Raw genomic sequence first — 23,215 nt, forward strand, 5'->3', positions numbered from 1 at the left:
TTTCTTTGTATTTCCTTTTAGTTGTAATTACATTTAACTTTGATTAATTAGTGGAATAATTACGTGTAGACGGTGAGTGTGTCTTCAATGACTCCAAGTGTCTAGAAGCCTCACCTTAGGATTCGTCTAGTTTAAAGCTTTTTAGTTAACAATCTTTAATTTGTGCGTAGTTAATTATTTTGCTTTAATTACTTGTTTTGTATTGCTAATTGCTTTGCATTGTTTTCTTTGCATAAAATTGTGTTTTCATTTCTACTTGTGATTTACGTAGTTTACTTAGAAAAAGGTTTGTGACAAGTTTTGAAGGATAGGTTTTGGCAAGGAAAGACTTGATACTTAAGAAGTCCTGGTGACTCACCTTTCTTTCCTAGATAGCTACCTTCACTACTATCCTTTTCTTTTTTGGGGTAAAATACTTATAACACAAAACTTTAACCATATCTTTTTAAGCTCGTAATTCTAATGAAAGTGAGGGAACATCAATAAAATCTCTTTTGGAAAAAATTGCACAAGATGTTCAAGCACTTTCATATAGACAATTGCAAATGGTTAAAGAGATGAATACACCAAATAAAAAAAAATCGCATGCATCTAGCTCTAGGGGAAATGAATCATATGGAGAACAAAGTCTTAAAAATGAATACTACCAACCACCCCCTAGGAGAGTTAGAAAGGAAAAGAAAGAAAGCCCAAGAGAGGTTAGGGTAGATCTACCTCATTTCCATGGCAAAGAAAATGTAGAAATCTATCTATATTGGGAGATGAAAGTAGAAAAATTGTTTGCTTGTCATAAATTGATTTAAGAAAACAAAGTACCCTTAGCCACTCTATGTTTTCAAGGCAATGCTATGTATTGGTGGATGGCCCTTGAGAGAGATAGGCGTCTTCATAAGGATCCTCCCATAGAATATTGGAATGATCTTAGGGGTGCCTTAAGATGCCACCATATTCCTTCATATTACAATAAGGAGTTGATGGACAAGCTCCAAAGACTCCAACAAAAGACCATGAGTGTAGAGGAATATAGGTAGAAAATGGAACTATACATGATGAAAGCCTCCATTAGGGAATGCAAATCCATTACCATAGCAAGATTTTTAAGTGGGCTTAACCTTGAGATTAGAGATAGAGTTGAACTTTTGCCTTACCAAGACTTGAATGATTTGATTCAACTATGTATCATTGTGGAACAATAAATTTTTGAGGAAAACTTCAAGTCATAGGGAAAGCTCATACTCTAACTCTTATCCCAAAAAGGAGTATAAAAGGGAGGAAAGTGTATCTAAAGAAAAACCAAAAGAAACTCCCAAGAATGAAGGAAAAGATGTGCTCACTCCACCCACCCATAGTAGAGATGTTAAATGCTTTAAATGTTATGGTAGAAGTCATGATCAAGCCCAATGCCCAAACCAAAGAACTATGTTCTTAAGAGGGGTAGATGAATATAGTAGCCATGATGATGAATCTAGTGGGGGAGAAGAAAAAGAAAAAGAAAATAGCGAAGTAGCATATCCATGTGAGGGTGAGTTAATGATGATCCAAAGATCCCTCAACAACCAATCTAGTGTGAACCAGAAGACTCAAAGAGAGAACATTTTCCATACAAGATGTAAAGTTTTTGAAAATGTTTGTTCTCTCATTGTGGATAGTGGCTCTTGCTGCAATTGTTGTAGCACTAGAATGGTTGAAAAGCTAAATCTACAATTAATACCTCATCTTAAACCTTATAAACTTCAATTAATCAATGCAAATGGGGAATTAGTTGTAGATAAGCAAGTGAAAGTCGAGTTGTCTATGAGAAACTATAAAGACAAAGTTTTATGTGATATAGTTCCCATGGAAGCTTGTCATATTTTGTTGGGTAGACCTTGGCAATTTGATAAAAAAAACTATGCACAATGGTCTTACCAATGAGATTACTTTCACTTACAAAGAAAAAAAGTTTATACTTTATCCTTTATCACCTTCACAAGTGGTAGAGGATCAAGTGCAAATGAAAAAAAAGAGAGAGGAAGAAAAAATAATAAAAATAGAAAACCAAGAGATGTGATCCTGCCTGTTGACCGGAACGCTGGAGAATGCCTCGTCAAAGGATCGACGTGCGCACCGCTTCTCACCTCCGTTCCTCTTCGGGATCTATCTCAAGAACCTGCAAAGAAACGATACGGCGCCGCTGCGGCCGATCGCACTCCGACGCTCAAGTCAGTGACGGTATCACCAAATACTAAGAACGAGAACCGTGCAAATCCTCTCTCACAATCAGCTCTATCACTCGCAAGCGTAAAGTGTATGAACTGAACGTGCGTACCTCAGAAAGTTTGTTAAGAACTCTTATATACCTGGTGGCTTTCTCTCTCCTGGCAGTTACAGACTTGGACACGTGGCTCGCATCCAACTGTACACGTGCCATCATCTGGAGGCTCCCTGACTTGGCGCTGCTTCTGCTCTTATTTTGGCTAAGTTACTTATGCATGGTACTGCCCAGTGCATAACTAACTTAGGAGTGCGATCTATACTGGAACTGGCGAGTTAGGGGCCTTCATACACCTTCCCTGTGGTCTCGCCGGCCGCCTTCATAATCTGCTTCTCCTTCATCTTCGGCGATGTGCTTGTTCTGGCGATCTCCGACTGCTTGGTCGCCTGGGTCTACATCTGGCGACTCCATCTTCAACCTGGCGATCGCCTATTCTGGTAAGCTGGAAGTCGGAACACGCCAACTTAACAATCGGCGACTACACGTGCCTCCCGACTTCCTTCCTATCTGCCAACCTGGCGCCTTGTCAACACGCCTACACTGTAGCAGGGTGCCACGTCATCATACCCGACCACCAGGGCGGTACACAAGCCCCCCAGTCTTAAGCGAAGACTTGTCTAGCGAAAAGACTGAAAGAGCCTTCGTTAACACTGATCTACGTGGCACTGACGCAGAATTCCAAGCGATTGTACTTTCTGCTGCTCTGACGCTCCACCAAACCCTTCACTCATCGTTCGACACGTGGCTTCATCAACGGCTCTCTTCATCTGCCGTTAGCGCTTCCTAAAATCATTTCGAAAACCCTTAAACCCATTACGCTCCACTGTTCCATCACTTTCTTCGTGCTTGCAAACGCTCTCACTTCCTTCTGCGAAAGCTCTCGACGTTCTTCAACGCTCTAGATCACCATCTCCCTTCACCGTCTTCCTGATCATCGAAAGGTAACTACTTTCCTTCATCTGCTGGGTTTCCTTGCTTTTTCACCGATTTGCATCATCCTGTAACTGCCTGGTGCATACGCTGTGGGTTGTTTTTCCATTTCTCCTTCTGCGTAACTTAGGGCTTTGTCGATCGTCGCAACGAACATACATTCGTTCGTTTTTTCACCTTCCTTCTGTGATCGAGTCAGCCTCTGTAATCCCCTGATCGTTTTTTCTTTCTTCTTCCTTTGCAGTTGCTATCATGACTCGCACAAAGATCACCCCGAACCCCCCTCCTTCAGCACGAAACCTTCCTTCACAAGCACACAACCCAACACAAGTTCGTGGCGCTTCGTCTTCGCAGGCTGTGAGGCCTGCGTCTTCCCAAACTGCCCTGTTTCAGGCGACTCCATCTAACGCTGGAGGAGCCCCCGTCCCTCTGCCAGACTTCAAAACTCTATACCCCTGGGCTAACCCAACCCTTCTGAAGGAGACCTCGTCGGTGAACACTGCGGGAGCAGTTCTGCGGTTGACTAAGGCGGACGAGGCCTATCAATCGTTTCACAAGGAGCACGACGAGAAGATGATGGTGCTGCCTTGCCCCGCCGCCCTGCCAGTGTGTGCTGATGACAGAGTAAGCGCCGACGGGCCCTTCTGCTTTGTTTACACAACTTTCTTCAAGAAGGTCAAGCTCAGGTTCCCTCTCACCCGATTCGAGAGGGAACTTTTGACTGAGCTCAACATCGCTGCCGCCCAGCTTCACCCCAACAGCTGGGCGTTTGTTCGAGCCTTTGAAATAACGTGCGACCACCTGGGGTTGCCCGCGTCGGTGGACGTGTTTTTGTTCCTTTTTGAGGCCAAGCACCCAGGAGATCGTCTGTGGGTCAGCTTGAATGCAATTGCTGGGAGATCCATTTTTACCATCTTCCAGCAATCGTACAAAGACTGGAAGGGGAAGTTCATCCAAGTACGTGCAAACGATAAAGACACCTCCCTTCTTGATGGCTTCCCCTTGTACTGGGTGGACAAGGGGAAAAAGGAGTCCAAGAGCTGCTTCAGGAGGCCCAGAAGTCCTGATAGCATGGGAGCATTGGACCGAGACCTCTGTCTATTCTGGAAGAGGGTGGCGGATGCCAACATAACATTCCTGACCCCCACCTTGATCTCCTTCGAATTCTTTGAGGACCAGCTAGAATTCCAAATAGGTTAGGACATCCAAACTGTTGCTTTGATACTGCTTCTGATATTGCTTCTGGGCGTCTTGTGCGATACGCACAAGACTTTGGTTTTACCTTTTCTGCATATACTACCTGTTTTGCTGTTTTATTACCTCATACACTTATCGTTTTCTTCTCTGAGCTAACTCATGCATTTTCGTTTCATGCAGACAACATGTTGGGTAAAAACATGCTCGCCGACTTAAAGGCGCTCGCCCGAAACCACGGGTTGGCGACCGGTTCCCAAACGGTGCCCAACTCGGCAGTCGAGAAGGCCATCGTTCATGGGCGATCACCGCCCAAGGAACCCACCCAGCGCAAGAAACTGGTCCTTAAGAGGCCTAAGCGAAAAGCCCCTCAAATCGTCCAAGAGGAGGAAGAAGAGGACGACGAGGTCACAGAGGATGGCCTTGTCACGAAAAGGAAGAGGGTGGCACCATCTTCTCCACCTGCTCCACCCCCTCTTCCAACCTCAACACCACCATCAACGCCTGCTCCTCCTCCCTCATCGCCAACACCACAAGCCCTTTCATCACCAGTCCAAGCAGTTCCACTGGCCACTGCGCCACCTGCAGCTGAGGCCCAAGAGCCAAATTTCTTGGAGGACCCCCCAAGCGCCTCTACGCCACATGTGTCAGCAGGAGGGGGCCCCCCCTTCAAACACTTCAGCTGCAGGAAACGTTCCAATCGGGGATGAGGTTGCTCATACCTCTCCAATTCTAATTACCGAATCCCCGATTGCGTCGCCACGCCAGGAAGCAAACACTGAAAATCCTGCTAAGGAAGGTGGCGGCGAGAACCCTCAACAAGCCCCCCTGGCGCCTCTCCAAGCAGCAAACCTTTCCCTTGAAGTCACAAGGATGTGGGAACCTCTGACTGCTAAGTTGAAAACCATAGCGGAGGATATCCCCGCGATCATAACGAGGGCTGTGGAGAGCTCCACCAGGAGGCTTCAAGATGATCTCTTCAACCTCAAGACCGAAAATAGCACTATGAAGGTCGAGGTGGAGAAAATGTCATTCAGCCTGACGCTCGCAGAAATAGAACACTCCCGAGTGGAGGATGCCATGAATACCGAGCTCAGGCTGGCGCGCAAGGAAGCTGCTGACCTTCGCCGCAAAATTCATGATCTTGCCCAAGAGAAAGTCGAGTTGGAAAGCAAAATCGTGCCTCTTCGCACCAAGGCGAGCGACCTGGAGGCTCACATTCAAGCTGATGCCGCCAAGTTGCAAAAACTGGAGCAGAGGTCGATCGACCGCGAGAAGCTAATTGGGCAAGTAGAAAAAGCGAGGGACGACGCCATGGCTGATCTCGCCGAGGCAAACAAGGAAAAAGGAAAGATGGCTGCCGAGTTGACCCAAGCTCAAACGGAATCCAAGAAGGTTACTGACGACCTTCTCCATGCTCAAGAGACCAACGAACAACTCCGAAAACAGGTCGAAGAGCTGGAGCAGCAGAACAAGGAGCTCAAGAAACAGGTTGAAGAACTTCAAGGGCAAATTGAAGAACTTAAGCTAAGCTCTGCTCAGATTCTGGTTGTTGGATTCGAAGCCGCTCGGAAACAATTCGCATGCCTATTCCCCGATCTCGACCTCAGCATGGTGTCGTTGAACAACGAAGTAGTAGATGGAAAGGTCGTTCCCGCCGAAGACTTAACCAACTCCACCTCGTCTGCTACTTTATAATTTCGCTTGTATATACCTTGTAATAAAAACTCGTGCATATGTGTTTTGAACAGATACTTATTTCAATCACAAAACTTGGATATTCTCTCCCCTGACTCCTTTTAAGCGCTCTAGCCTTCTTTGTATGTTTAACTTTGTCGGATTTAACTTAACAATTTTGCGAATACGACTTTTGACGTAACTGCCTTGAGCCAATTCAAACTTTAAGCAATAATCGCTTTAAAAAACTTGTACTCTTGAGGCACTAACCTTATCATAAGAATACCTTCCAAGCAACGAACTGTAACTCAATCATTGGCTCAAACAACGTCCCACTCGACCTGCTTTGTCAAACAAGCCTTTCAACCTTCTCGCCGTGTTTGAACTTTTCCCGATCGCCAAGACCTCTTGGTAACATCAGCTTTTCCTAGCCTCATGCTTTGGCAATCGTTTCTTTATCTGGGGTAGAAGCGTCCTTTGGGATCTTCCTTTGCCCCCCTGAACTTCAGAGCAAAAGACCGGCTGACTAGGCGTTCTCTTCGAACCTACCTTAGCCACCTTTCAGGCTTCTTCCACCCTCTTCGCCATACCTGAACTCGTCCGAGACGAGAAGGATTTTATCTTGCCTATGCTCGCACATAAGCGAGAAGGTCTTTTAACTCGCATGAACTCGCTCAACGGCGAGAAGGACTTTATCTGGTGCCTCAACTTGCCCAGGGTGTACATCTCCCCCCCTGGATGCACTGAGGACCTTTCTCTTTCTCGCCTGCACTCGCTCGACGGCGAGGAGATCTTTAACTTGCCTCTACATTGCCCCAGGAGTTACATCTTCTCGCTCCCAGAAACACGGAGGACTTTTTCTCTTTCTCGCCAGCACTCGCTCGACGGCGAGGAGGTCTTTTACTTGCCTCAGGACGCGCGAGAGCGTTGAGGTCTTTCATCTGGTGCCTCCGATCGCCGAAAGACGATGAGGACTTTGAAAACTTAACTGGTGCCTCCAATCGCCGAAAAACGATGAGGACTTAAAACTTAACTGGTGCCTCCAATCGCCGAAAAACGATGAGGACTTAAAACTTAACTGGTGCCTCTAATCGCCGGAAAACGATGAGGACTTAAAACCTTTTAGAAAGCACGCGATATATCTTTTCTTGCCTTAAATCATGTACAAATGACAAGGTCTTTCTTCAAAACTCTTGAAAATAGCACACATGCAATCTGAAAACACCTTATACTTCGAAAACTCTTCTTTTATTGGGTGGCCTCATTAAAAACCCTCCTTAGGGAAAAAAGAGTGCCCCCTTCAAACTATTTTAACAGAGACATTGTAATATAACATTGTGTTTGTCTTTACTTACAAAGCTCTTAACTATAGTACAACTTCAAGTGTGTGGCGTTCCAGGTGCGAGGAATCGCCCCTCCTTCCAGCGTTTCCAAGCGGTAGGCTCCGTTCCCGAGCGTCTCGGTTATTCTGAACGGTCCAGTCCACTTGGGTGATAGTTTATTCTCCATCTCATACTGGTGGGCCTTCCTCATCACCAGATCGCCTTCTCTAAACTGCCTTGGCATCACCTTTGAGTTGTATCTTCGCTCGATCCTCCTCTTCACCGCCTCAGCCTTCAGCCTCGCCTCTTCCCTGACTTCATCCAGCAGATCCAGGTTCAGCCTTCTCTCTTCATTCGAGTCTTCCTCTACAAAGTTCTGGAATCTCGGCGAGCTCTCCTGGATCTCCACCGGAATCATGGCGTCGCACCCATAGACCAAGCTAAACGGGGTCTCATGGGTTCCTGACTGCTCGGTGGTGTGGTACGCCCAGACTATACGGGGCACCTCCTCAGCCCAACTTCCCTTGGCTTTCTCAAGCCTTCTCTTCAAACCTCTCAACAACACCCGATTAGCTGATTCCACCTGGCCGTTTGTTTGGGGGTGCTCGACGGATGCAAACACTTGTTGAATTCCCACCCCTTCGCAAAGCTTCTTCAACAGGTGGCTTGCAAACTGCGTTCCATTATCTGACACCAGGCGCTTAGGCACTCCAAACCGGCACACGATGTTCTTCCATACAAAACCTTCAATCTTGTGTGCGGTGATCTGGGCCACTGGTTCTGCTTCAATCCACTTGGTGAAATACTCAATCGCCACCACCAAGTACTTCATTTGCCTGATCGCCAGCGGGAAAGGTCCCAGGATGTCGATTCCCCAAGTATGAAACGGCCAAGGGCTATAGATCGACTTCAACTCCTCGGGAGGTGCCTTATGCCAATCGGCGTGCTGCTGGCATTGTTTACAACATTGGGCATATTTCTTGCAATCTTCTCTCATGGATGGCCAGTAGTAGCCTGCACGGAGAGTCCTCGCGGCCAGAGCTCGACCCCCGACGTGGCTTCCACATATACCTTCGTGGAGCTCTGCCATAATTCTCGTGCACTTCTCGCCGTGTATACATTCCAGGAGTGGGTGAGTGAACCCAAACCTGTACAGATCGCCATCAATCAATGTATACTTGCTGGAATTTTTCTTTACCTTCCTAGCTTCTGTTGGATCCAGCGGGAGGAGGCCATCTGCCAAGCACCGCTTGTACTGTGTTATCCAAGTGTCTGGCTCATGGGCGGCGCAGACCTGCATCACGTCCACCTTCTCTCCTCGACATGCTCTAATTCTCGGCAATCTCAGAGTTTCTTGCGTCAAAGACTTATGGCTTCTCGCTGCTCTCTCCGTCGACTTGCTTATCTGAAGGACCAGGTGATCTGCTACAAATGCCCTCGGCGTCTTCAGAGTTTCTTGAATCACCGTCCTCTGCCTACCCCCCTTGCCTGAGCTGGCGAGCTTAGCAAGCAAGTCAGCTCGGGCATTCTGCTCTCGGGGCACATGCACTACTTCAAAAGAGGCAAAGGAACTCTTCAATTCCTGCACATATGCCAAGTAAGCCGCCATTTGTGGATCTTTAGCCTGGAACTCGCCTGTTACTTGCCCTGTGACTAGCAGCGAGTCACTCTTAGCCATCAGCACCCTAGCTCCCATCTCCTTGGCCAGCAGAATCCCGGCGATCAGCGCCTCATACTCTGCTTGATTGTTGCTGGCTTTGAAGGCAAACCTCAAAGATTGTTCAATCAGCACGCCGTTGGGTCCTTCCAATATGACTCCAGCACCGCTACCCTGCTGGTTCGACGATCCATCCACCGAGAGTACCCAACGGAAATCGTCTCCTTCAACCCGCGTCGCCTTTGATGAGAGCTCGACCACAAAATCTGCAAAGATTTGCCCCTTGATCGGGCCTCGGGGCTCATATTTAATATCAAACTCTGACAACTCCACTGCCCACTTCACCATTCTTCCCGCAACGTCAGGTTTCTTCAAGACCTTCTGGATGGGCAGGTCAGTCATCACCAGTATTGTGAAACTGTGGAAGTAGTGGCGCAACCTCCTCGCCGAAAACACCACAGCCAGCGCAGCCTTCTCCAGGGCTTGATATCTCGTTTCTGGGCCCTGCAACACCTTGCTCACAAAATAAATAGGCTTCTGAGCCTGATCTTGATCCTGGGCGAGCACCGCACTCACCGCCCTCTCAGTTACAGCAAAATACAACCTGAGAGGGGTTCCCGCCAGCGGTTTGCACAGAACCGGCGGGCTCGCCAGATACTCCTTCAGCTTGACGAAAGCTTCCTCGCACTCTTTCGTCCAAGCAAACTTGTTATTGCGCCGCAGACATTGAAAATAGGGATGCCCTTTTTCTCCGCTAGCTGACACGAAGCGAGATAGGGCTGCCATCCGACCTGTTAGTTGCTGGACTTCTTTCACCGTAGCCGGGCTTCTCATCGCCAAGATGGCGGCACACTTGTCCGGGTTAGCTTCTATTCCTCTTTCAGTCAAGAGAAAACCCAAAATTTTCCAGCCCCCACGCCGAAAATGCATTTCTCCGGGTTGAGCTTTAACTTGAACTTGGCGATCGTCGTGAACAATTCTTCCAAGTCTGCAACGTGCTTGCCTTTCTCCTGCGAGGTCACGACCATGTCATCGACGTAGGCTTGCACGTTCCTTCCCAGCATTGGTGCAAGTACTCGATCCATCAACCTCTGGTACGTGGCCCCCGCGTTCTTCAGCCCAAACGACATCACCTTATAGCAGTAGCACGACCTCTCCGTCATGAAGGCTGTTTTTTCTTCATCCATGGGATGCATCTTGATCTGATTATAGCCCGAGAAGGCATCCAGGAAACTCAGCAGCTTGCACCCTGCAGCACTATCAACCAGGGCATCAATGCTTGGTAAAGGATACGAATCCTTTGGGCAAGCTTTGTTCAGATCGGTGAAATCGACGCACATGCGCCATTTCCCGTTACTCTTCTTCACCAGTACGACATTTGCCAACCATTCAGGGTACTGGACTTCCCTGATGTGGCCTGCAGCGAGGAGTTTCTGTGTTTCGTCCCTGATCGCCTGCCTCCTCTCTTCATTGAATTTTCTTCTCCTTTGTCGCACCGGTCTCACCATGTTGTCCATCGCCAGATGATGGCACAAGAAGTCGGGATCGATCCCGGGCATGTCCGAAGCGGACCAAGCAAACGCGTCCAGATGCCGCTCAATCACCTTGGCGATCTGGTCCTGGAGATCGACCTCCAGAGATCTTCCGAGCTTGAAGATTTTCCCTCCGATCTCCTTCTCGAGCCACTGCTCAACAGGTTTGGGCCTGGATTCTTTGGCGATCACCGCTCTAGCGATTCCCTGTTCCCTTGCTTCCTCGGGGCGATTCCGCTCCTCTTCCTCTTCCAGGCCAGCATTCCTCTCCCCTAGCTCAGCGTCTATCATCTCTACATCCCTTCCGGCGGCCTCCTCTGTTACCGGCAGTCTAGGCTTTACACCGGGAGGTGGGGTGGTTGTTACATAACTCACTGATCTTTTGTTTTTCAGGCTATTCTCATAGCACCTTTTCGCTTCTTTCTGATCAGACTTGATCGTGATCACCACCCCTTCCATGGACGGCAACTGCACCTTCATGTGCCGTGTCGACGGAATGGCGCCTATCCTGTTAAGAGTGGGCCTACCCAACAGGATGTTATATGCTGAAGGGGCGTTTACGATGAGGTACTTGATTTTCTCCGTCCTCGACCCGGCCTCATCTGTAAACGTGGTTCTCAGCTCAATGTACCCCCTGACCTCCACCTGGTCACCAGCGAATCCATATAAGCACCCTCCATAGGGCCTTAGCTGGTCAAGGGGCAATTCCAGCTGCGTGAAAGTCGGCCAGAACATCACGTCTGCCGAGCTTCCTTGGTCCACCAGAACTCTGTGGACCTTCCTCCCTGCTGTTATCAACGAAATAACTATGGGATCGTTGTCATGAGGCACAACGTCCCGAAGATCCTGCTTTGTGAACGTAATGTCCACTTCCGGCGAGTGATCTTCAAACATGTCCACTGCCATCACCGATCGCGCATACTTTTTCCTCTGCGATGCGGTGCATCCACCACCTGAGAAACCCCCTGCAATGGTGTGGATCTCCCCATGGATTGGCATCTCGTGTTGTTGGGCTTCTCCACCTGCTGGCTGGGAACTCGATGCTCCCCCCGTCCTCCTGTCCAGCAGATAGTCATTTAGGAACCCGCTCTTAACCAGATCGTCGAGCTGGTATCCTAAAGACAAACACGAGTCCAGGTTGTGGCCAAAACACTGGTGGAACTCGCACCAGGCGTCCGGCTTTGACCCCAGCACCTTGTCTCCCACCTTCTCGGGTGCCTTCAACCTAGCAGATATGTTAGGGATAGCGATCAGGTCCGCTAGTCCCATGACGAATTTGTGCTTAGGCGGGCGATTGTACTCCCGGCGTGCTGGTTGCTGGCGTGCTGGTTGCTGGCGCGCTTGGCTTCTTCCCTTGTTTCTCCTGTCGTAGGGATGGCGAGTCCTCTGGTCTCTTCTGGCCGCCTCCACCGTTTCCAGCACCCTCTGCGGCTGGATCCTGGTCTGGGCGCGTGGCCTGGCGGGAGCCACGCTGCCTCTCTTCTCGGCGACTTCACTCTCGTCGGCGATGTGGGCCACCGCAAGTCGCCTGACTTCAGCAAACGTTGCTGGATGAGCCCTGATCAAGGCCTCACAGAATGGCACTGGCTGCACGCCCTTCTTGAAGGCATAGACCAGCATTTCTTCATCCTTGGCCGGCGATCTGACCATCTGCGCTCCGAAGCGATTGAGGTAGTCTCTGAGGGACTCCCCATGGTACTGCCTTATATCAAACAGATCATAGGACACCCTGGGCGGTGCCTTATTCACAATGTACTGCTCGACAAAGATTTTCGAGAACTGTTGAAAATTGGTTATGTGGCCGTTAGGCAGGCTCACAAACCACTCCATCGCCGTTCCCTGGAGCGTACTCACGAACATCTTGCAGTAGACGGCGTCTGACCCTTCCGACAGCATCATCTGCGTGTGGAACGTGGTCAGATGAGCCTCTGGATCCTCCACGCCGGTAAAAACAGCTTTAACCGGAACCACGCTCGTGGGAATTGGCTTGTCGGTAATCGCCTGAACGAAAGGCATTGGGAACACACGAGGTGGCGTCGACGGTGCCACCTCTTCAGCAGAAGAACGTCCCTGCTGCTCCTGAAGAGCTCGACGCAGCTCCTCAGTTACCTTGCTGAGCTCCTCGTTCCTGGCGCGATAGGCGACCAGGTCCTCATGTATCCTCGCCTGCTCTACGCGCGAGGCTTCCACAGTTGCCTGCAACGAGCGCATCATCTCTGCCATCTGCGCCATGGTCATGGCGGCGTCGCCTTCAGCAGCGACAGGCGCCACGGGACTGGAACGATTGCTTCTCATTTTTCTCATTAACTTCAGCGTACCATAGGAATACAACAATCAACACTTCAGCCACGATCGAATCAGCGATCAATCGGAGAAAACTCAAGAAACTGCGCAAGAACTCAAGAACACCGCAAACCTTCGAAGAAAACCACAACTTCACCAAAAGCCACCGTTTCCCCGCGGACAACCAAACAATCGAAAGGACTCGGACTTCCACCAAACAGATTGCGCGCAAGCAACAGCAGACCTCACTCCACCGATCGAAAACCAAACAAAAGGTACAAAACGCAAACTCACCGAACGAAACTCAAAGAAACTGCGAACGACGGTTGCACCAGCACACAACCACGCAGAAAACCTCGAAAACTTCCACGAACTCACGCTGTGGATGGGAGCAAGCTTTACACGGCCCCACGGTGGGCGCCTGATGATCCTGCCTGTTGACCGGAACGCTGGAGAATGCCTCGTCAAAGGATCGACGTGCGCACCGCTTCTCACCTTCGTTCCTCTTCGCGATCTATCTCAAGAACCTGCAAAGAAACGATACGGCGCCGCTGCGGCCGATCGCACTCCGACGCTCAAGTCAGTGACGGTATCACCAAATACTAAGAACGAGAACCGTGCAAATCCTCTCTCACAATCAGCTCTATCACTCGCAAGCGTAAAGTGTATGAACTGAACGTGCGTACCTCAGAAAGTTTGTTAAGAACTCTTATATACCTGGTGGCTTTCTCTCTCCTGGCAGTTACAGACTTGGACACGTGGCTCGCATCCAACTGTACACGTGCCATCATCTGGAGGCTCCCTGACTTGGCGCTGCTTCTGCTCTTATTTTGGCTAAGTTACTTATGCATGGTACTGCCCAGTGCATAACTAACTTAGGAGTGCGATCTATACTGGAACTGGCGAGTTAGGGGCCTTCATACACCTTCCCTGTGGTCTCGCCGGCCGCCTTCATAATCTGCTTCTCCTTCATCTTCGGCGATGTGCTTGTTCTGGCGATCTCCGACTGCTTGGTCGCCTGGGTCTACATCTGGCGACTCCATCTTCAACCTGGCGATCGCCTATTCTGGTAAGCTGGAAGTCGGAACACGCCAACTTAACAATCGGCGACTACACGTGCCTCCCGACTTCCTTCCTATCTGCCAACCTGGCGCCTTGTCAACACGCCTACACTGTAGCAGGGTGCCACGTCATCATACCCGACCACCAGGGCGGTACAAGATGCTAAAACATTCTAAAGATTGGATTTACCTTTTGAAATTGTGTCTACTGTTTTCATAAGATACAAAACTTTCTTTTGATGAGATTCACAATTTTTGCAAGGGGATGTTCGTGTTTCTTCCAAAAAAGTATAATCCCACGAAACCTCGAGTAGGTTTGTACCAATATCCTTAGCAGCTGACAATAAAGAAGCTATAGGATCGTCAACGGGAACCAGAAGCTTCTTTTGCAGACTTGGTTTCCGAAGAGGTTTCTACAAAATAAAGAACATTTGTATTAGATGTAATACATAAATATAAATTAATATAATGAAATTATAAATTCTTATCGGGGGTTCTAGAACAATTTGAATGAGGTGTATGGGCCAGATTATGAATGTCTAAACTGCCTCGAATACAATAGTTACCTCATCTACAAGTAGTGAAATACGAGCATGAAAAACTCATACTTTGTCCACCGTAACCTTCACCATATCTGGGGGGAGAGACACGTTCTGTAAGGTCATGACCTCTTGAAAGACTTTTCCAGCCACCACTTAAGGAAAGATGTTGCCCTTTATAAGTAACTCACATTGGCTTATCTGGCCAATGACTCCCTTGACATTGTAGGAGCTGCACAACTCCCCTTTATACTCCAAAGAGTGGGAGCAACAAGTAGCTTAGCACAAAGCTAATGTTGTAGAAACTCTTGTCGCAATAGTCGATTCTTCTCCTCAAACTCTAGCGGCATCCGCTCGCTATCCTGTTTCATCATCCATGGACTCAATACCAACACATATAAAAGAATTATAAATATACGTATAACATAAAATTAACAAATTTAATCATATATACAATTCAATGAAGAATATTAATTATAAACCATTAAATTACTTATAAAATAATATTACTTTGATTACAATCTAAGTAATTAATAATTTTATTCTAATAATTAACATAATATAAATTAACAAATTATAAATTAATAATAACTACAATTAACATAATATAAATTAATAATAATTACCTAAAAAATTAAAAATACTAAAATAGAAAAATTATAATAAATACTAGAATATATAAATTATCATAAAAACTAAAAAAAAATATTAAAATAAGTTAAAAAAAAACACCAATCTCAAGTGGAAGTGTTGATGGCAACGACGGTGGTGGAGGGCAGCGGTAGCAGTGTGTAGTGCAGCAACGACAACGTGGAGTGTAGTGGTGGCGAACGAAATTGGAGCACAATGGTGGGAGCAATAAGAGAAACGAGAACAAGAAAAATGGTGAAGAACCTAAAGCAATGAACCAATGGAAGAATAAACAAAGAGGGTAGGAAGAACTTACAAAGACAATGAGTGAAGATAGTTGAAATGAAATGAAGAGAGAGCACGAAGAAGAAGAAACGAAAACGCAGAGAAGGAAAGTGTAAGTGGCGTGGGCTTTGAATTAGGGTAATAACGAGGTATAAACGACAATTGTGGGGTAAAACCGTTGTCTAAACCCAAATGCATAAGAATATACAATAGTTCTACCCCTACAACCGCCATTTATCCCCTTTGTTATTTAAATAAAGAGCGGTTGTATTATGAACTACCGTCTATTTGCTCATTTTAATTTCAAAAAATGTCACTGTGTTTTTGATGGACAACATTTGAGAATGAAATCGATGTATATTAGTTGTCGTAATGTTCCATGGATGCTTCGTGATCGATGAAATACTTGTCTTAATTACTGTGGGAAAATTAGGTTTAGGGTTACTCATATTTTTCGTGAAGGGAATGTAAGTGCTGATAAGTTGTCTAATTTTGGATATATTCATAGAGAATCATTTCATTGGTATAATAGGTTTGCATCTAGTATGTTCTTAGAATTCTTTATGAATAGGTATACTCTACCTATGTATCATTTTTGTTAACATATGGGTTTTGGTCTAATCCTCCCATATTTTTTTTGTATTTCCTTTCTTTTTTTCTTTTTTAATAATACTTTTTTCATGTGATGGCAAATGATTGTTGTTAATTGAGGTGCCAACCTAACTGAGATGTCAAGTTGCATAGTGATGCCTAACATGAAAGCTTTTATTAAAAAAAAGACTTTCTGCAGTAGTGTGGTTCGAATCATAATTATCATAATAAGTAATTTTCTATGACAAATATTTCTACCACCTGTCTTAGTAAATCAAATTTTTTATGCCAAATATTGCAATAACCGTCATAGTAAATTAGTGTTTTAAAAAAAAAGTTTTGCTTTATTAGTTTTCCTCCATTCACTAGTAAAAATTACACATGTAACAATGTACAATTCCCATAAAAATTCATTCATTGATAATTCAATAATATCTAAAAAACATTTTTAAAAAAAAGATAAATATAACATTCAGTTGTATATTTAATAAACTAAAGAGTTTTACAACTTATTAGAAACACTTAAAAAAATGAAGTTCACTGTTTTCTAATGTCTTCTGTATCTTTATCCGATGAAGATGAATCATTGAATAACTAAAATGAATGACTTAATAAAAAGTGGAATTTATCATTAAATAATTAAAATATTTGAAGAAATTATTTATTACCTCTCTTCACGAATAAGTATTGTTTGCATATTTGTGTGCATGTATTTCATTGCATAAAAATGTTAGAAAGAAAATTTAACTAAAAATTTCTATGTAAAAGATCAACTTTGACCAAATCAATCATGATAAATTGATATATTAATTTGTTTATGCTAATTAATAATCCATTTACTTTTGAATGTATACTTACCTTTTACTACAAGGTTGTTATTAATTTAAATTATTCTAATAACTTATTACCAATAATATATAATATATCATAATATATTATTTTATAATTAATTTATTTTAAAGGAAAGGCATTTTAGGTCTCCCAAGATTTAGAACAAAATAGTTTTGGCCCTAACATTTTGTTATATATAATGAACCAGATGTTTAAAGACAGAATCTATCATCTATCGTATTTTAAAATACGAGGACCAACATTTTTATTTTTAAAATAAAATTATTAAAACCAAATTTAATTTTTCTTTTAAAAACTCAAACGAGAATTTTGCATATAAAATCTTTCAAAATCATTAATCAAAACTTATAATAGACATTAACCATTATAAAAACACCTATTTTTGTTCTTATTGTTGTCATTTTTCATAATTTATTATCCAATTAACATCAATCAGGTACAAGTTACTTTTGTTTTTTACTCCTTAAAAATGAGTTGATCTAGTTCCAATTCTATAAATATGTGTACAAAAATAAATAAGTTTCTACTTCATAGCACATCGCCAATCCCTTATGCTCATTTTATCCACCCAGCTTTTCTCAGTTTTATATGACTTACAATTTAAACATGACACATGATAGAATTTATTAAAATACCTTGGACCAATAACATCTCTGACTTTTAGCCATGTAATATGTAAACTTGTACACTATGATTGAAGTGCATACAAATGGCATCATGAGTGATTTACAGATATGTGCAGTAAAATGCATTCAATAAATATATATATATATATATTTAAATATTTTAGGTTAATGTATACATTTTATAAAGATATTTAAAAAAAATATTTCTTCACAAAACACTGGAAAATAGATGGGGTCACTGACCATAAACTAAACTACCCATGTTAACTATGTTGGTCACACTTGGGAGTACTTGGCTGCATTATCCATGGTTACTTTTTTTTGTTGATGCTTCACCATTTTAGGCTGTTGTAACCTGAAACTTTTTAACCAAACATGACTTATAAAATGCCTAACTAGAGAGTATGTTTGACAAAAGGAAGCAGAACCTCAATCTCTAATCCATATCTAATCAAAGAAACTCTTAGTCTAAAAGAACCTCATTTTAAAAATATGAAATATGTGACTTGAAAAACCTTACATATAACAAAAGTGAATTTTTTGAACCATGAGCACCAAAATGCACTAAATATGTATTGAAAATGATGCTTTGATGTCTTCAAAAATGTGTGGAAGACTTGAAGAACTAGTTGCTATGTGTGTGTGGTTTAGTAGTTTTTGACTTGTTAATTCATACCTTATATTGATCCAAGCTTCATTGACTCTTAATCTCTTTTAAAAAAAATGTTTTCTTAAAAGCTGAGAAATTTTAGTCAGTTGTTTTCCAAATCAACAAGTTGAAAAAAGCTGCTACTCAAAAGTATTGAGACTAAAACAACTTTTTCAACCTATTGAATTGTAGAAACAACTAGTTATTTGACACTTAGTGGTTTTCAAAATGTTTTGAAAACTCTTTGCTTTAGTTTGGCTTTGTTGTCAAACTGAAACAACCAGTTATTTTGATAAAACAACTGGTTGTTTTTATGAAAACCTTAACATAAGATTTATTTTAATCTATTGTTTTGGAAAACAATTTGTTGTTTTTATAACAAAATTTTGTTAAGAGTTTGAAACAATTTTAAATGATTTCAACTGCTTTTGATTTATGATCTAACAGTTTTAACCACTTCCATAAGTCTATATAAAATTTTTTTTATGATCTTTCCATGTGGCTAAGATAGAGAGATTATTAAAAATGTTTTCAAGAAAATCAAGAGCTGAATCATCACTTGTCTGTGGAATAAGACTGGGTCTTTGTATACTTATGTTCTTCTACTTTGGAAAGCCTAGGTGTATTCTATTTCCTTCACTTTGAACATTGTAATTATGTGTATTTGGTGTAAGGCAGTTTTAGAAAAGGGTTTCTGAAAACTATGGTGTTGCCAAAGAGTGGTGTGTGTTCTTAAGGGGTTCAAGATCATCACTCTTGGTGGGTGTTTGTAATCTTGATTTGATTACTTAGTGAATTCTTAGTGGTTAGCTGAAGACTGGATGTAGCTCTTATAAGTGCCTAATTTCAATAATATTTCATATTAAAATATAGGTACTTATGAGTATTAATTGCTAAATTACATATAAAATAATCCCTAATTTATGATTTTATACCTTTTTACACATTTTATGATCTTTATTTAAATAAGATCTTTTATTCCCAAATTTGGTGTTAATTTCAGGTTTTTAGAGATGAATGGAGTTTTTAAATAAGATATTTGGGCTAAAAAGGAATTATATAAGTTATAAGGAAAAAGCTATAAGGCCCAGGAACGCACAAAAGTACAAAAAGCCAACTCAGCAATAGAGCAACTCGCTCAAGCGAGCCTTGAGCGAGAATGCTCCAGTGGCAGTGTTAAAAATCGACACCTTTCTCACTCAAGCGAGTTATATCTCGCTTGAGTCAAAAAATGCTAGAACCATTGCACCGTTTTATGTTTTAATCAACAAGCCCATTAACGCGACGCAAAAAATCACCTAACACTAGCAAATTAGGTTAAATAGGGAGCTTGAGGCTCGACCCTAGTGTGCATGATTGAGAGGAAAACACCATTGAGTGAATTGTAATCCAATTGGGAGAATAGAAGGTGTTAGAAGATGCGTGGCTAATTCTACCCTTTAGGATTGAGAGTAATCTATTCAAACTCTTATGTATTGAGGTGATCTATGAAGATAATATCGTGTTCTTGATTGATTATTGGTACACTAGTGCAGATATGTAAAACAAATGCGGCTATTTTCAATTTACAAATGCGGTCATAGAACCGCATTTGATCAGCACGCATTCGTAAATATGGAATTTACAAATGCGGTCCTATGACCGCATTCATAAATCACATTTACAAATGCGGTCATTTCAGGTAACCGCATTTGTATATTATTCTGAATTAGGGAGTGGGTTTGGGGTTTAGGATTTATGAATGCGGTCTTGGTAAAAACCGCATTCATAAATCAGTATTTACAAATGCGGTCTTGGTAAATGACCGCATTTGTAAATAGTGATTTTTTTTTTTAAAATACACTATGTTTTGTGCAGAAACCATATATTTATATAACCTGCATAATGATCAAACCCAGCCAGACAAATACAAAAATGTAGTGATCAATTGAAATCATCAAAATGTACATTTACAAGTGATCAAATTACATATAATAAAACCACTATTGTTTACCTATGCTAGAGTTATAAAAATTAATGAAATATGTGGATCAAGAATCTCTAACATATGAAATGCCTTCCTCACTCATTGGTGTTTCTTCTGTGAATAACTGCATTGCAAAGTTGACATAAATTAGTTTCTAGATATATATATATATGTTCAAGAATTATAAAAATGATTTAACATATACCTCTTTCCAACCAGTTTTAACACCTAGTCTTATAATGGTAATCATCCATTGCATAATGTAATAGCCACACTCATAGCTTCCTGGTTGTTTATTACACTATAATTCAATAAAAAGTAATATGTTAGTATATTGATAAACAATGATAATAGAGAAAGAAAAAAATTACAAACCTTTACTCTTATGTAGTTCAAATTATTTGAACTGGATCGACCTTTTAGGATGTTATATCCACGCCATAAACTGGTTAATACAAAAAACCTCGTTAGTAGATGGTTAATTAGTAACATACAAAGTTAAGTTTATATTATACTTACGTATCAATGATATCCTTAAATTTTGTGGGCATCTTCTTGTGTAGGGAACAGAACCACACAGCAGTCTTATCAATGGTTGATAAGACAAGTAACTGCCAATGATGCCTATATGATCATTGAAAAGAGTTAGTAAATATTTAAAACATGAAATAATAATAATTGATGACATATAATTAAACTTACTCATTAATATAAGGGCATAAATAAATTTGTTTTCCCTCTTTTTCCAGGATGTTAGTGATGTATGCTTGAGTCTCAGTTGAGTTTGGTCCAACGGGATTAGTATATGCAGGATCTAAGAATCCATACATATTTTCCTTCCCCTCAGTGATACAGACTCTATGCAAAAACCTACAAGTTTTTAGTTAAAGCATAATCAATAATAATTTAACATAAAGTAAATTGAATAATAGGTAAAGATACTTACATCATAAAAAATTGAATTATACTTATATTGAGCTCCTGTTTCCCATATATAAATTCTGATAAATCTGTGTTGTAAATCATCAGTGGCAGTTCAGTGTTGATTTGAAAAAATGTATTATCCCACGGAACTGGAAAAGGATCATTGCCAATCTGACTAGCAATGAGACGTAGGGAAGCCATAGGATCGTCAACTCGAACCTCACGCTTCTTTTTCGGACTTGGTGGCTGAAAAGGTTTCTACAAGATAAACAACATTTGTATTAAATTATATGTAATATATAAATATAAATAAAAAATAATATAATGAAACGAAATTATTACATGAGGTTCGGGCATAGATCGAATGAGCTCTCTGGGCCAGGCAACGAATGTCTGAAATGCATCGGCCACAGTGGTTACCTCATCTGAAGGTAGTGGAACACGAGCATCAGGAAATCGTACTTTTTCAACTGTTACCTTCGCCACATCAGGGGAGAGAGGAACGTTATGTAAGGTGGTGGCGTTTTTATAGACTTTTCCAAGTGCCACCACCCGAGGAAGTTTGCCGCCCACTACCAGTAGCTCACAATCCTCTGTCTGCCCATTGATATCATCCCCTGATGTTGGAGGAGTCGCACAACTCCCCTTTGTGCTCCTGGGAGTGGGACTAACAAGGGGTTCAATCGGCTCAGCACAAACTTGTTGCGATAGAAACTCTTGTCGCATTCTATCATTCTCCTTTTTAATCTCCAGCCACATCAAATCAGTCTCCTTTCTCATCTCCTCCATTATTTCTTCACGTAACTTACTCTTCTTGAGGAGGATGGTTGTCGTTCTGAAACTCCAAAATAAAGTTTAATTCCGACCCCTTTTCCAGCGGCACGAACACGACCAGAGTGTTCAGGTCGTCCAATTGCTTCAACTAGGATATCGTGACGACCTTCAGCAACAAATTTACCGTCGGATTCCAAGGAATCCTGCAAGAGTACACAAAAACCATATTTTCAATCATTAATATAATTAATGCTTTAAAAAAATTGAAAATAACAAAAATAACTTACAATTTTTTCGATTATAACCCCGGATTGCTCAGAACTTGGTGCACCCGACTTCTTAATTCGGGCCCTCTTCCATTTTACATGGCGAAAAGGTGGTGATGGAGGAGAAGTGACCCCTGTTTCCACATTCTCAGACAACGTCCCCTGTTGAGATTTCTCCTTTTCCACCATCAGTGTTTGCTCAAGTTTTCTATACCCCGAACGAGACATAACGTGCGGGGTAAGATTCTTCAAAGCTATCTCTTGAGCTTTCTTCCGACGATCCTGTCATAATTGAAATAAACAAACTGAAGTAAATAAGATAAACTTATTAATGTTATATAAACAAAAAAGTTACTTCACTTACCATCCAAGCCTCATTTTCACGGCTTTCTCTAAAAAGACGCCATGTCTCTTCATCAATATGTTGGTACTTTAAACATGGATTTTCGTCTTTAAGGTCGCCAAAAATGTATCTCGAAGTCAGTCTTGACTTAAAGGTACGAAATTTAAGTGCGATATTGGATAATATCTTTGATCGAAGCGGTTCCACATCAGGAATGTCAAAGTTTGCCTGGAAAATAACATCATCAAATTAAAATTAATTAATCAATATTAAAAAGCATTATATGATAACAATAATAATGTAAAGCTTACCAGAACATCCTCCCATAGCATGTTCCGATCAACCTCTGAAACCTCATCCCATGAATTAATCAAAATGGAGAGCCTCTCACGAGAAACGACTCCAAGATAGCTCATAAACTCATCTGCCTTAGGACCAAAAGCCACTCCAGTGTTGACGTCAATGTCAACATGTGTCTTCTCACCAGCAGCACGTCTCAATGCAAGACGCTTCAATCTAGTAGGTCCTCTATTGCCTCGTCCAGATCGAGGTCTGTTTGGAGTCTGGTCGTCATACATGTCTCTGTTAAAAAAATTAGGTAACAAACATTAGTTAATGTGAATCGAATTAAAATCATATAAAAATAATACAAAAAATTCTAAATGTTTATTTACATGTTGCATGTGGGTTGAATGTTTATTTGTAAATTCCTTCACTGTGGTCTTTACGGGTTGCATGTACATCATCAAGTACATCGTCATCTTTATTAGTTATCATTGGTGTGAATGAACGAGTTTCGCCATATTCAATATCATCTATGGCTTCCCCTTGTTTTTTCCCGTGTAAAACGACATACCAAT

At 42.5% G+C, this 23,215-nt stretch overlaps 1 protein-coding gene and 1 long non-coding RNA gene across 2 annotated transcripts; both read right to left on the reverse strand.

Moving 5' to 3' along the window:
- Positions 1 to 20,644: 20,644 nt before the first annotated feature.
- On the reverse strand, positions 20,645 to 21,148 carry LOC150024691 (uncharacterized). The gene is made up of 3 exons (XR_016516196.1): positions 20,995 to 21,148; positions 20,751 to 20,918; positions 20,645 to 20,672 (listed from the first exon to the last, which is right to left on the reverse strand). It is a non-coding gene; the product is annotated as an uncharacterized LOC150024691 (long non-coding RNA).
- A 629-nt stretch (positions 21,149 to 21,777) lies between these two features.
- Positions 21,778 to 22,771, reverse strand: LOC137819396 (uncharacterized). The gene is made up of 5 exons (XM_090296099.1): positions 22,667 to 22,771; positions 22,377 to 22,583; positions 22,034 to 22,294; positions 21,860 to 21,949; positions 21,778 to 21,807 (listed from the first exon to the last, which is right to left on the reverse strand). Exons 1-5 carry the CDS (start codon positions 22,769 to 22,771, stop codon positions 21,778 to 21,780), a joined length of 693 nt encoding a protein of 230 aa, XP_090152225.1.
- Positions 22,772 to 23,215: the final 444 nt, after the last annotated feature.

The sequence above is a fragment of the Phaseolus vulgaris genome, chromosome 10 (assembly GCF_051622355.1).
Source record: "Phaseolus vulgaris cultivar YP4 chromosome 10, ASM5162235v1, whole genome shotgun sequence".
Taxonomy (NCBI): domain Eukaryota; kingdom Viridiplantae; phylum Streptophyta; class Magnoliopsida; order Fabales; family Fabaceae; genus Phaseolus; species Phaseolus vulgaris.